Below are 12,583 nucleotides of genomic sequence, written 5' to 3'. Positions count from 1 at the left end.
TCACCATGAATGCCTCCCTTGTTCTCTTAGAATGGCAATGGCACCCACCTGAGAGGTGCTGGGACTGAGTCCCAGTGAGTTCTGGCTGAAAAAAAGCCCTGCTTATTGCATCTCTAACTGCATTCAGTTGAATTATTACATACTCTTTCTTTTCCCATATCCATTCATTTAGGAATACCTACCATTTTGGGAGGGACGCGGGTGGTGCTGTGGGTTAAACCACAGAGCCTGGTACTTGCTGATCAGAGGGTCGCGGTTCGAATCCCCGCAATGGGGTGAGCTCCCATTGCTCGGTCCCTGCTCCTGCCAACCTAGCCCTAGCAGTTCGAAAGCATGTCAAAGTGCAAGTAGATAAATAGGTACCGCTCTGGCAGGAAGGTAAACAGCGTTTCCGTGCGCTGCTCTGGCTCACCAGAAGCAGCTTAGTCATGCTGGCTACATGACCCGGAAGCTGTACGCCGGCTCCCTCGGCCAATGTTGCGAGATGAGCACTGCAACCCCAGAGTCGGCCACAACTGGGCCTAATGGTCAGGGGTCCCTTTACCTTTACCTTTACCTACCATTTTGGGATACTTATTGTTCTACCCTGTGAGACCTTGGCTGCTTAAACTGGGATGTGGGGAGATTTCAGTCTGGGCCATATTGTGTTTGTAGAAGAGATCAGTGTGGGATGGTGTGGGCACAGGTGTTTCTGGGTGTGAGTGGGGCAGGATGTTGCAGTAGGAGGTGCATGTGTTATTGCCAGGTGTGATCCACTGCGCACCTAACCACTGCATGACACTGTCATATTCCATAACTAAAGGAATAGGCATTGCATATAACACTCTGCAAACAGTCCAGTCCGGGCAAACTTCAGAAATAGATCTCTGCCTGCCATGCCTTATTTTGCCAGCAGAGACTAGCAGATTGCATTATGCATTTACAAATCTCAGTATTTTTTTTTTTTTTGGCTTCTTATAATTCCCGCGTGACACTGGGTACTTTCTACTAATATCCATGCCTTTTAAAATGCAAACATAGTGGTGGCAAAAACACACACCTCTTCTTAGCCCTATGCATGCTTGCACTGCCTTGGAACATCCCAGAATGAATACATGTTTTTGCACCACCATGTTGAGAAAGAGGATATGCAGCATCATCCTTAAACATATCAAAGAAGAAGAAGATAGGGAGGGAGCTGGCCGGGGTTTCAATTTCTGTTTGCTTTCTTGGAAGATGACATACTTTTCACATGGTATTAGGTTACTGGATCAGCAAGTACTTAAAGCTTCCTCGTTCGATATATATATTGCTCTGTGGTTCTACAATCGTAACATTACTATGTGGCAATTTGGAGAACATATCTTAAGTCACATTTTAATGTTGTAGGGAGGATCCTTCAGATGTTGTAGATATGGTAACACCTTGAGTATCACAAACAAGCTCAGCATTTCCTCTTGCATGAGAATAGGTGAAGGTTTTGGTTCTCTGTCATATCACTTAATCAGCATCAGCATCATTTATTTGTTTCTCACAGTCCCTGGCTGAAACCGGGCTCAGGGCAGCTAACATCAGATATATAACAATGGTATAAAATCAAAAAACTGATGTGCTTAAAATATCCTAGCGAATTGCCAAGGTATTTCTTTCCATGATATAGAAAATCAGGTACAGTAATAATAACTGTGTTTGTATACAGGGGCAGCTGGTGCTTATTAGGGTTCATAGGGCAGAAGATAGGGAGAACCAACATCAATAGGGGCCAGAGCCAATGTCAGGAGGAGCAAACTAATGGTTGTTTTGTCCTCCTCTTCCTGCCGAATTCTACAAGGGAAACATTGAGACTAATGAGACCTAAACCATAGAAATTTGTTATGGTTTCAGACCAGGCTTAGATATTGTTGAGTAAATGACATCTTGGTCTACAATTCTGTGAAATCTAAACAGCTCGCCAGGCAGTTTTGTTGTTGTTTAGTCGTCTTAGTTGTGTTTGACTCTCCATGACCCTATGAACCAGAGCATGCCTTGGAAACTCTCACTTTCTTCTCAAAGCTTTTCCTTTTTGTCCATGGAGTTTTCTTGGCAAAATACTGGAGTGGTTTGCCAGTTCCTACTCCAAGTGGATCACATTTAGTCTAAACCAGGCTTCCTCAACCTCGGCCCTCCAGATGTTTTGAGACTACAATTCCCATCATCCCTGACCACTGGTCCTGCTAGCTAGGGATCATGGGAGTTGTAGGCCAAAAACATCTGGAGGGCCGAGGTTGAGGAAGCCTGGTTTAGACTCTCGGCTATGACCTTTCCGTCTTTGGTGGCCCTGCATGGCATAGCTCATAGCTTTTTGCAGTTCTTCAAGCCCCTAGGACCCTCGTAGCTACAGGACCGCCTCTCCTGGTAAGCCCCATGGAGGACCTTAAGGTCCACAGATAACAACACTTTGGAGGTCCTGAGCAGCAAGGTGGTTAGATTGGGCTCAACTAGGGCCAGGGCCTTTTCAGTACTGGCCCCAACTTGGTGGAACGCTCTGTCACAAGAGACCAGGGCCCTGTGGGATTTGACATCTTTCTGCAGGGCCTGCAAGATGGAGCTGTTCTGCCTGGCCTTTGGTTTGGACCCAGTTGACCCATATGTTTCGCTCCCATATGGTTTTGATTTATGGGCTACTTTTGAAGCTACAAACATGAGTCTGACCAAACTGCGGGAGGCAGTGGAAGACAGAAGTGCCTGGCGTGCTCTGGTCCATGGGGTCACGAAGAGTCGGACACGACTAAACGACTAAACAACAACAACAACTAAAATGAGGCTGCATTTTAAATTGTATTTTAACCCGTATTTTAATTAACTGTTTTTTCTTTTTCTTTTATGTTTTGTTGTAATTTTTTTGGTGTTAGCTGCCCTGAGCCCGGTTCTGGTCGGGGAGGGTGGGGTGGGGTATAAATAAAAAATTATTTTATTAATATATTATTATTATTCGCCCTGACAAGGCAGTGATCCATGAAGGGGCCCCAGACAGTTAGCTAACACTAAAAACATTGCATGTGCCAATTCACTTTTCCTGGGCCAAACTGGAAGCACAAAGGCGGCCTTCTGTGAAATGGATCAGTTGACCCAAAGGCGCTCCCTCAGTGGTATGACCAGGAATATACAGTAAAAGGAACCGTTCAAGGAATACCATGTTCAGCGGCTCTTCAATCGAGCAGAAAGCTGCTCTTTAAGGGCTGAAACTGAGAAGCTTCTACACCAAATGGAAAGGAGGCTTACTAGAGTTGACATTCAGAGAAGCAATGCTGGCCACTCTCTGCTTATGTGGGGGCTGAAGGAAAGTTTTGTTTCTGCACATCACCCAAGAATGTTCAGTTCACCATGATTTCATGAGACATCGCATTCTGACCTGTTCTTAGTGTTTGGTTGACCACATCTACGGATGAATGCTGTATATTAATCAGTAGTAATAGATTAAGTTTTGCTATATTAATCACTAGTTATAATTTAATAAGGAGGTTTTCACACCTGTCCAATTCTGTGTTCCCTTTCCCACCCTTTAATCTATTGATGATTAATGTCTATATGTAACCTTTGCTTTGTACTTGTGTTAACCAATCAGCAACAAGCACATATGTGGCAATGCTGTAGTATTCAATAAAAGGGACTCCCCAAGACATGCTCGGGAGATGCCTCCCATATGACACCCACCACTCATCTGTCGTTTATTTCAACCCAACAGGGGGCAATGTTCTGGTGCCCCGTGCACACATGTGACAGTCACGTAAATTGGGAGCACCCTCTAAACACCCTTTAAATGCCCTCTCTGCCACTCTCTCTCCAATCCAGATCAAAAATATTGTACTAAAAATGCAACTTCGACTGGAATTGAAGCTTTGGGATTGGCAGGAGGCTGGAAAAGTAGTGATGGCGCCGGCTACTGTGCACACCAGCTGTTAGGCTGGGAGGCTGAGCAGCCTAACAAAGTCCCGCTATGTCTCCAGTCTCTTTGGGTTCTGGGGAAGGGTGCCCTCACAAGCCACAAGGACTCTCCAGCTCTCTCCATTTCCAAGTTTGAATTAAATAATTTAATTATTTCCCGGCGTTGCATGTCTACACGGTCATGTGTGAGTCAACCGTGCCCAAGTGTGGGGATGCCTGTATGTTATTACCCCTAGAATAGGTTTTGAAAACAACAGGTCTATGAGCCCTGTTCTGGTGACTCTGGAGGAGCAGTCTACTTTTCAAAGGAGTTACACATGATGCAGGTAAGTTTTTGGAAGTATCTAGAAAGGAAAGCAACTGCTCACCCCAGCCCCCAAAGTGTAAATTCTCCACACCAGAAGATACGGGACACAGCCTTCTGGAATGACTGCTTGAAGAAACCCTAGCCCAGTTGAATGTTTGTGTGTGTGTGTGTGTGTGTGTGTGTGTGTGTGTGTGTGTGTATATATATATATATATATATATATATATATATATATATAAAACCAAGGAGGCTATATCCCCACCTAAACCGAAACTACGGTACTCACACTGTGTCCACATTGCAAAGTGTGGTTTCTCATATTTAATTAACCTTATTGATGTGTGTGTGTGTGTGTGTGTTTATACTCTCATTGTGGGCTTTTTAGCAGGTATTTTACATTAACAAGGAGGAGAAGAAATGGAGGAGAGGATGGAAATGATAGTATCAATACTTACATCCCATACAGATAAACATCTCAGTGCCCATTGCTGTAATTAAATAAAAACTGAAAGATCAAATTTGGAATTTAATCCTACCAGCTGTAATGTTTTAAATAAAAATATTAAACGTGCTTCTTGTTGTTTTAGTGTTTTTTTAATGTCCCGTTTACTATATTTCCCAGGAACGAATTCCCAGATGCCAAAGAACAATAAGTCCATATCACTATGTTTCATTTCGAGATAGTGCTGCGTTAAAGGAGCCTTGACTACCTTGTTACGGATTCTTGACCTATGCTCACCTATGCGTAATTTAAGGGGAACGTGTCGTATTTCCTATGTATAATTTGTCACATGGGCAACAAATACAATAGAGGACATTTTTGGAGTTACAGTCATACCTCATGTTACGCCCACTTCATGTTACGTTCTTTCAGGTTACATCCCACAGTGACCCGGAAGTACCGGAAAAGGTTACTTCTGGGTTTTGCTGCTCGCGCATGCGCAGAAGCACAAAATGACATCATGTGCATGCGCAGAAGTGGTGAATCGCAACCTGTGCATGCACAGATACGCCACTGCGGGTTGCGCTCTTTTCATGTTTCGAACGGGCCTCCGGAATGGATCCCGTTCGCAACCAGAGGTACCACTGTACAAGTGATTGTTGAATTAATTGTAAATGCAAAGCGCATGTGTGCGCTCTTAATTTCTTTCACTTGCGGGCTGTACGGGCACGTTACAATGCCCACACCTATAGTAACCCCTAGTGGTGGTGGTTGGTAATTCGAGGCAGTCAGCTCTGACTAATGATTGCGTAGGGATCCTTTCTTCCTTAAACCCAAAAGGGAAGGATCTTTGCAGCCGGGGATATCCTCGATCATATGCCAGTGTTTATTTATTCTTATGTAGCTGGCAAGGGGTGTGTAGTCCAATGCCGTGGTAAGGTGTGTTTGATATGTGTTGCTACAGTTAAGTCGTGGTTTAAGCAGATCATTCTGGTCTAAACCGTTTGCGCGTCTAAGCACTTCCTGCACAGTGTTACTAACTATTGGTTAGGGCTCTGCTTAGTTGCCCTGCTGCTCTTCTATAAGCATTTTCTTCAGTAGCATTCCTTTTTAACCTTACCAACTGCCCATGAGGTAGATTTTTTCTTAAACGCAGTGGATGACTGGAAGAGAAATGAAGCAGAGTATACCGATCTGTGGGCTTCTTATAGGACTTGAAATAGCACTGGCTCTTCCCCATCTTAATTTTCCTGGGCAGGCTAGCTGTGGAAACAGAGCTGGGAATCTTAATATTTCTGATGTGGAATGTTTGGCTTATATGCCAAAACAGCACTATCCACACATATCAGGAAGGTATTGGCAGACTTTTGGTAAACCCGATGTTTCTTTAAAAACCTTATGGCAGCATCACGAAAAAATCAAGCACATTTGTTGATAGGAAATCTTGAGAAGTGAACCATTTCAAAAAAGGACCTCTACATAGTTACAAACACCGCATTTATATTAGCTGTTAAGTATAGGTCTGAAATTACCTCATAAAGATTTCTCAGACAGTAATTAGTTTAATACCTTTAATTGTTGCAGTTCACAACAGCAATTCAAATATGCTATTAAATATAAGCAACACTGAATTCCTGATAATTAAGCACTTATTTAAAAATGAGTGGACTCTCCTTCATTTGAGGTTTTTGTGCCAAGGCTGGATGGCCATCTGCCATTGACATTCCTGCCTCGCAGGGGGTTGGACTAGATGTCCCTTGGAGTCCATTCCAACTCTAGAATTATATGATTCTAAAATCCACAGATTAGAATGACAAATGGTTATTATTGCATGCTGCTGCCAAATATAATCCGGTCACTTTCTTTGAATTAATTTGAGCTATGCAAATCTGTTTGAAGCAAAGTCAATGCACTTAAATTGGTACAGTTAAAATACAATCATTGATCCCCAGATACTAATTTCCACATATGCCATTTCTAAACAGGCCTGTACATTTCCAAATAAAAAAATCTGATGCAGCGATCTCTTAAGGCATATATGTGTGTGACAATGTATGGCAATCACAGCAATAACATTAAAACTTGCAAAAAGGCCTATTAGAAAGCTATCTTCCTCAGCTGAATTACTTAAAAGAAAACTCATAAGGAGCTACTGCCAAACAAGAAGTTTGTGACTAGTGTTTTTTACATTACCTTACATTAACTGATAGGGAAAAGTGAAGAACATACAATTGCATGCATGTTAGTTTTGTAAGGAAAGTCTTAAGTCCAAAAGAGCACTGAAATATTCTTCATTATCAGGATCCAATTTCAAGGCTCGTTCATAGCAATCAATTGCCTGCCGCTTTTCTCCATCAAGCTGGTGAATGAATCCATGGATGCCCAAACTCTTAGCATCTGCCGGATCTGTCCTGGTTCTTCTTTCTATTAATTTCTTCAGGTTATATTTGCATTTCTCTCTCTCAAATGATTCATTTTCAATCTTCAGCCCGGCCAGATAATGTTCAACAGCCTCAGATTCTGATTTTCTGTGGTATTCCTGAAAGCGCCCATAATTTAAGTGGAGCTGTTGTTTCTCTGCAGAAGTAAGCTTCCTCATTGCAAACACTTCCTGAAAAGTCTCTTCGGCTTTCTGGAGCTCTTTCCCTTCTGCATACATGTTTGCAAGATCAAAGTGAGCAAAGATGAATTTGGTTTTGTGCTCCACCACTTCTTTGAAATGAAAGATGCACAGTCTGATCAGTTCTGCCATCTTTCTTCTGTCTTTATATGGGTCTTTTGATAATTTGATTTTAAAATACTGTGCTCTGTAGCAAAGCCCCATCTGGTGATGTAGGAAGCCTGAGTTTGGCGTCAAGCTCAATGCCTCCTTCAAAAGCTCCAGGGATCTTTCCACATCACCTTTTTTCCTGTAAAATATGGCAGCGTACCTCAGCACATAAGGGATGCCAGGGAATTTGCCTAGCGCTTCTTCAATGAGTTCTTTTCCTTCTTCCACTTTATTAGTTTCCTGCAGCTTCAGTGCAAGGATAGGCAGGAGAAAGGCATTATTGGGATTCAGTTTTGCTGCCTTCTTCAAGGGTTCCAGAGATGACCCTTCTGCTGCAGATTTTTTCCCATAATAATCTTCCAGGCGATATACTGTGATTGCATAGCCAGCATTATATTCTGGGTTTTCAGGTTCTTTTCCTAGTGCCTTTAAAAAGCTCTCCTTGGCTTTTTCATGATACTTTCCCCCAAATTTTAGGAGTGCCCATCCCTTTTCACCATCGATATGTGGGATTTTCATTCTATAGGGAGAGGCACTTCCATGTTCCTTGCAGGTTGTTTCCACCTTGTTTATGTAGCTTTGTACTTCTGCAAGTTTGTCCATGCGGTAATACACCCAGGCAAAGTTGCCCCATGTAATAAGGCTTGCCTTTTCGACTTCTTCTGGGTACTCTGTTTTTATACTCTCTTCAGCCTTCTGCAGATTTTCCAGAGCCTCTTCCTCCTTGCCATTCAAGTACTTCACATAGGCCAGCAGGTTATAATTTCTGACTTTGGACAGTAAAAACTTGATCTGTTCAATTATTCTTTCCTCTAATTCGTCAAGATCAATGTCTTCTTTCAGCAACCTCCAAGTAAAATGGCATTCAAGTTCCAAGAGGATCCATTTTAAAGATTCCTTGGAAATTTCACTACAGACCATGAGGGAAGAGAAAAAAGACAGTCACATTTATATGCTGAAAAAAACACAGATCCAAGCTTATACTCATTTGTCATGGAACATCTTTCAGAACTGACTACATTTTGTTTCTTTGCCACATATGCATGCAGTACTTCAAATGGGAGAAGTTTCACAATGCGGCTGGTTCAAGTCTGACCTGAAAGCTATCATATGTAGCTGTTACACATGTAATAAATCACCTTTCCCACATCCTCAGGGTCTTTTTAAAGTTTTTTTTAAAAAAACAACAACAGCATATTTTTATTAAAGATTTCTTGGTTTACAAAAGTATGTGCAATGTCTCTTTTTTCAAGTTACATTTTCTACAGATCAGTTTCATTTGTCGAGACATTAGTGTTACATTAGGAAGAAAGGGGGGAAAGAGGTGGAGGGGGGCATGGTGAGTGGGGATGGGGTCGGGTGGCAATGGTTCTATTCTACTTAGTGTATGTGTGGGGTTTTGTGTCAGTGTCGTTTGTGCAGGTTCTCTTTACTATTCACTTACAGTTATACCTTGGATTACAGATGCTTCAGGTTGCATTTTTTCGGGTTACTGACCTGCCGAAACCTGGAAGTACTGGAATGGGTTATTTCCGGGTTTCACGCATGCGCAGAAGCACTAAATCGCGCTTTGCGTGTGCGCAGAAGTGGCGAATCGCAACCTGCACGTGCGCAGAGACGGCGCTGTGGGTTGCGAATGTGCCTCCAGCATGGATCATGTTCGCAACCTGAGCGTCCACTGTATTTGGTGTTTCTTTGGTGGTGAGAGAGGTTGGGGATGGGCTAGAGTGTGGTTGTTTGTTTGTGACTGGCTGTGGTGAACTTTCCCCCCATGTGTGAGTGGGTTGGGTGGGTGTTTTTGGATCAGGTTAGCCAGACTGATTTGAATGCTGTTGGTGGGTTCTTCTTGTTGTCTTGTCGGGCTGTGTATGTGATAAAGGGTAACCATATCAGGGTAAAGGCGTCTTCTTCTATTTGTCCCCTTGTCAGTTTCAGCTTGTTGGTTAGTTTTTCTAATAAGGCTGTTTCCCATACTATTCAATACCATTGGTCTATGCTTGCTCCTGACAGGTGTTTTTAAAGTTCGGTGTCAAGTGTGTTCAGAGAAAAAGGCTGTTTTAAGGATGTTTTAAGCATGGAACAACTCAGATTAATCCTTTAGATCAGTTTTCCCAATTTGTGGTCTGTGTAATCTACCCAGGGGTCCGTGGCATCATTCACATAATGAAGACTACCATCGTAGGGGGTCCATGGCGTAGCTTCTGAAAAAATAAGGGGTCTGCATTACGTAGCCAATTGGAAATCACTGCTTTAGATTATTTTCTCATTTTAGATTAAAAAGGGAAACTACAATACAGTTTTAATTTTTTTAAAAGCAGACTGTATTACTAACAAGAATTTGTAGGATTGAATTTAGCCATCCAAGCTAATAGTTCTAAAGCAAACAACGATAAGAAAATGTTGGTGTGGTTTATTTGATAAGGGATTGGGAGGAGAATTTTAGCTAAAGGAGGAATGACCAGTCTGGAGAAAAAGAGAGATACACATGAACAGCCTTCAGTGAATTATAGCTCAGTTGGTAGAACCTTGAGAGTTTTAATCTTGGGGCCGTGGGTTCAAGCCCCCATTGGGCAAGATTCCTGCATTGAAGGGGTTGGACTGCATGATCCATGTGGTCCCTTCCAACTCCTATGAATGAGGTTAGGAGGGTATTTGCAAATACTGGGAGGAAGGTCAGTCTAGAAGTCCCAGCTCCTCTGTGTGAAGCATCAGTTTATATGGGGTCAGGTTAGGGTTAAAATGTACATACCACTTACTAGAAAAAAGCCCTCTAAGCTGTTTAGAACAACAACAGAAATAATAATATCAATTTAAAATAAACAAACTACCTAAAAAATGTAAAATACTGTATGACTAAACTCAATAATTTAAAACAAACAAATGAAATGCTAAGATTACAAACCTGGGTAGGTTTGCTGAAACAAAAGAAAAGGCTTTAGTAGGCACTGAAGACAATACAGCAAAGTTGAGGCTTAGTGATGAAATGAATAAATAAATAAAACCACATATTTGTGCCTCAGAGTCAGGATGGATGAAACTAAGTGACAGACTGGAAGCAAACTGGTTGAAGATCTTATCGCCTCTTGTTTTAACAAAAAGGAGGTAAAGATTGACATGCAACTGAAGGCAACACTTCTGCTCACTTGTATGCCAGGAGCCTGAGGCATTTAGCCAGTGAAAGTAGTTGGAAAGTACAGTAGTTTGAAAGCACATCAAAGTGCAAGTAGATAAATAGGTACCACTCCGGCGGGAAGGTAAATGGCATTTCCGTGCATTGCTCTGGTTCGCCAGAAGCGGCTTAGTCATGCTGGCCACATGACCCGGAAGCTGTATGCCAGCTCTCTCAGCCAATAAAGCGAGATGAGTGCCGCAGCCCCAGAGTCTGTCACGACTGGACCTAATGGTCAGGGGTCCCTTTACCTTTATTCAGGTAAGAGAACAGGAAGTCAGGGTATTAGTTTGGAGAAAATAGGCGTACCAGAAGGGTTACCTTAAAAGCATTTCAGAGAACGTGCCTCACCTGGCTCTGGCAATGGCTTATGTCTTTTGTTTCATGCAAATATAGTAGCATCCCGATACAATTTGAATTAAATGCACTGACGGGGTAGCCAACATGGTGCCTTCCAAATGCTTGGGGTACAATTCTCATCAGCCCTAGTGCCAGAATGGTCACTGGCCATGGGTGATAGAAACAGCTGTTCAAAACATCTGGGTTGCACCAAATTGACTAACCCTTTTGTCATCTGTCCTCCCCTCCAACACTTGGAAGAACAGAGCAATTCCTTTCTTCTCACACTAAGCAGATAGGAGCAGAAAACGTGCAAGAAACTGACACATAATCTAACTTGTTTCTGGTTTTATTTACCCAATCATATAAGTCAATTTTGGCCAAATTCAAGTTGAGGGCAAATTGTTTGCTTTTCTTTTAAACTGAGCTGCCAGAAACTAGTTTGTACTGGAAATAAGCCATCAATACCATAACCGTTTTAATCCACGCTTAGCTTTCAAATTAACAGTTACATTGGAAGCACAATTCTATGTTTACTCAATAGAGCTAACTTTCTTTTTAAAAGTGTGTTTAGTTTTGTTGATTTAGGCAGCAATCCTATGTAGTCTTGGGAGTAAACACCACTGAACTGAGTGGATATAAACCATTTTAAGATGACAGAGCTAGTAGCCTAGAAAATCGAGAAACTCAGTCATTTGTTACTCACCCCATGCTTTCCAGATCTGTTATCAATTATAAAATATACTCGGTCTTTTTCTCTCTCCCTTTGGCCCTGGAAGGGACTGGAGGTAGCCTTTCGGTAAAGATGGGTAAATCTTACTGTTGTTACTGATGTTTCCTTTTTATAGCCCTCTGCAGCACTGACAAATGTTTGCTCTCTGCTTGCAAAAACGAAAGTGGAAAGTGAAACTTAGCTGCTCAAGAGCTAGGAAACAGAAACTTAGAAAAACAAACGAGAGGGTATAATAGAATGGGATCGGTTTCCTTTTCCTCTGATCCCATAACACTGTTTACACTAGACTACATCAGTGACATTTTTTTTGTCTGAATATCGTGCCCATGAGTGGTGGGGTGGGGTTCTGTGTGTTTGAAAGTAGAAGCTGTACTGATGGCTGTGTGACATATTTACTGTATTAAGAAATCTGCCAAATCACCAAAGAAAAGAAAAGAAAAGAAAAGAAAAAAGAAAAGAAAAGAAAAGAAAAGAAAAGAAAGCAGCATTAGAATTGACTTGATGGATCAGATTGAAGACCTGCCTTATGTTTCCTGACAAGCTTAACCTGCTGAAATTCCCTCTTCTGCAGAGTTTGTTAAAGGTGCTAGAGCCCTGTCCACTCTTTCACTTGGCCCTGGAGTTGCTGTACAAGAGAGGGGAAGGGTGCAATTTATGTCACACAACTAGGGAGCAACAGTTGAATCCTATTTGTGCTGAAAAATAAGTGAGTCCCACAGTAAAGGGACACCTGACCATTAGGTTCAGTCGTGACCGACTCGGGGGTTGCGGCACTCATCTCGCTTTATTGGCCGAGGGAGCCGGCATACAGTTTCTGGGTCATGTGGCCAGCATGACTAAGCTGCTTCTGGCAAACCAGAGCAGTGCATGGAAACGCTGTTTACCTTCCCACTGGAGCGGTAACTATTTATCTGCTTGCA

At 42.4% G+C, this 12,583-nt stretch overlaps 1 protein-coding gene across 1 annotated transcript; it reads right to left on the bottom strand.

The window, feature by feature from the left end:
• Positions 1–6,209: 6,209 nt before the first annotated feature.
• LOC309343227 (interferon-induced protein with tetratricopeptide repeats 5-like) lies at positions 6,210–11,840 on the bottom strand. The gene is made up of 2 exons (XM_081864472.1): positions 11,637–11,840; positions 6,210–8,332 (listed from the first exon to the last, which is right to left on the bottom strand). Exons 1-2 carry the CDS (start codon positions 11,639–11,641, stop codon positions 6,895–6,897), a joined length of 1,443 nt encoding a protein of 480 aa, XP_081720598.1. The 5' UTR covers positions 11,642–11,840; the 3' UTR covers positions 6,210–6,894.
• Positions 11,841–12,583: the final 743 nt, after the last annotated feature.

The sequence above is a fragment of the Podarcis erhardii genome, assembly GCF_964252035.2.
Source record: "Podarcis erhardii genome assembly, chromosome: 5".
Lineage (NCBI taxonomy): Eukaryota > Metazoa > Chordata > Lepidosauria > Squamata > Lacertidae > Podarcis > Podarcis erhardii.
Note: the sequence above shows the minus strand (reverse complement) of the source record. Positions and strands in the feature narration are given on the sequence as shown.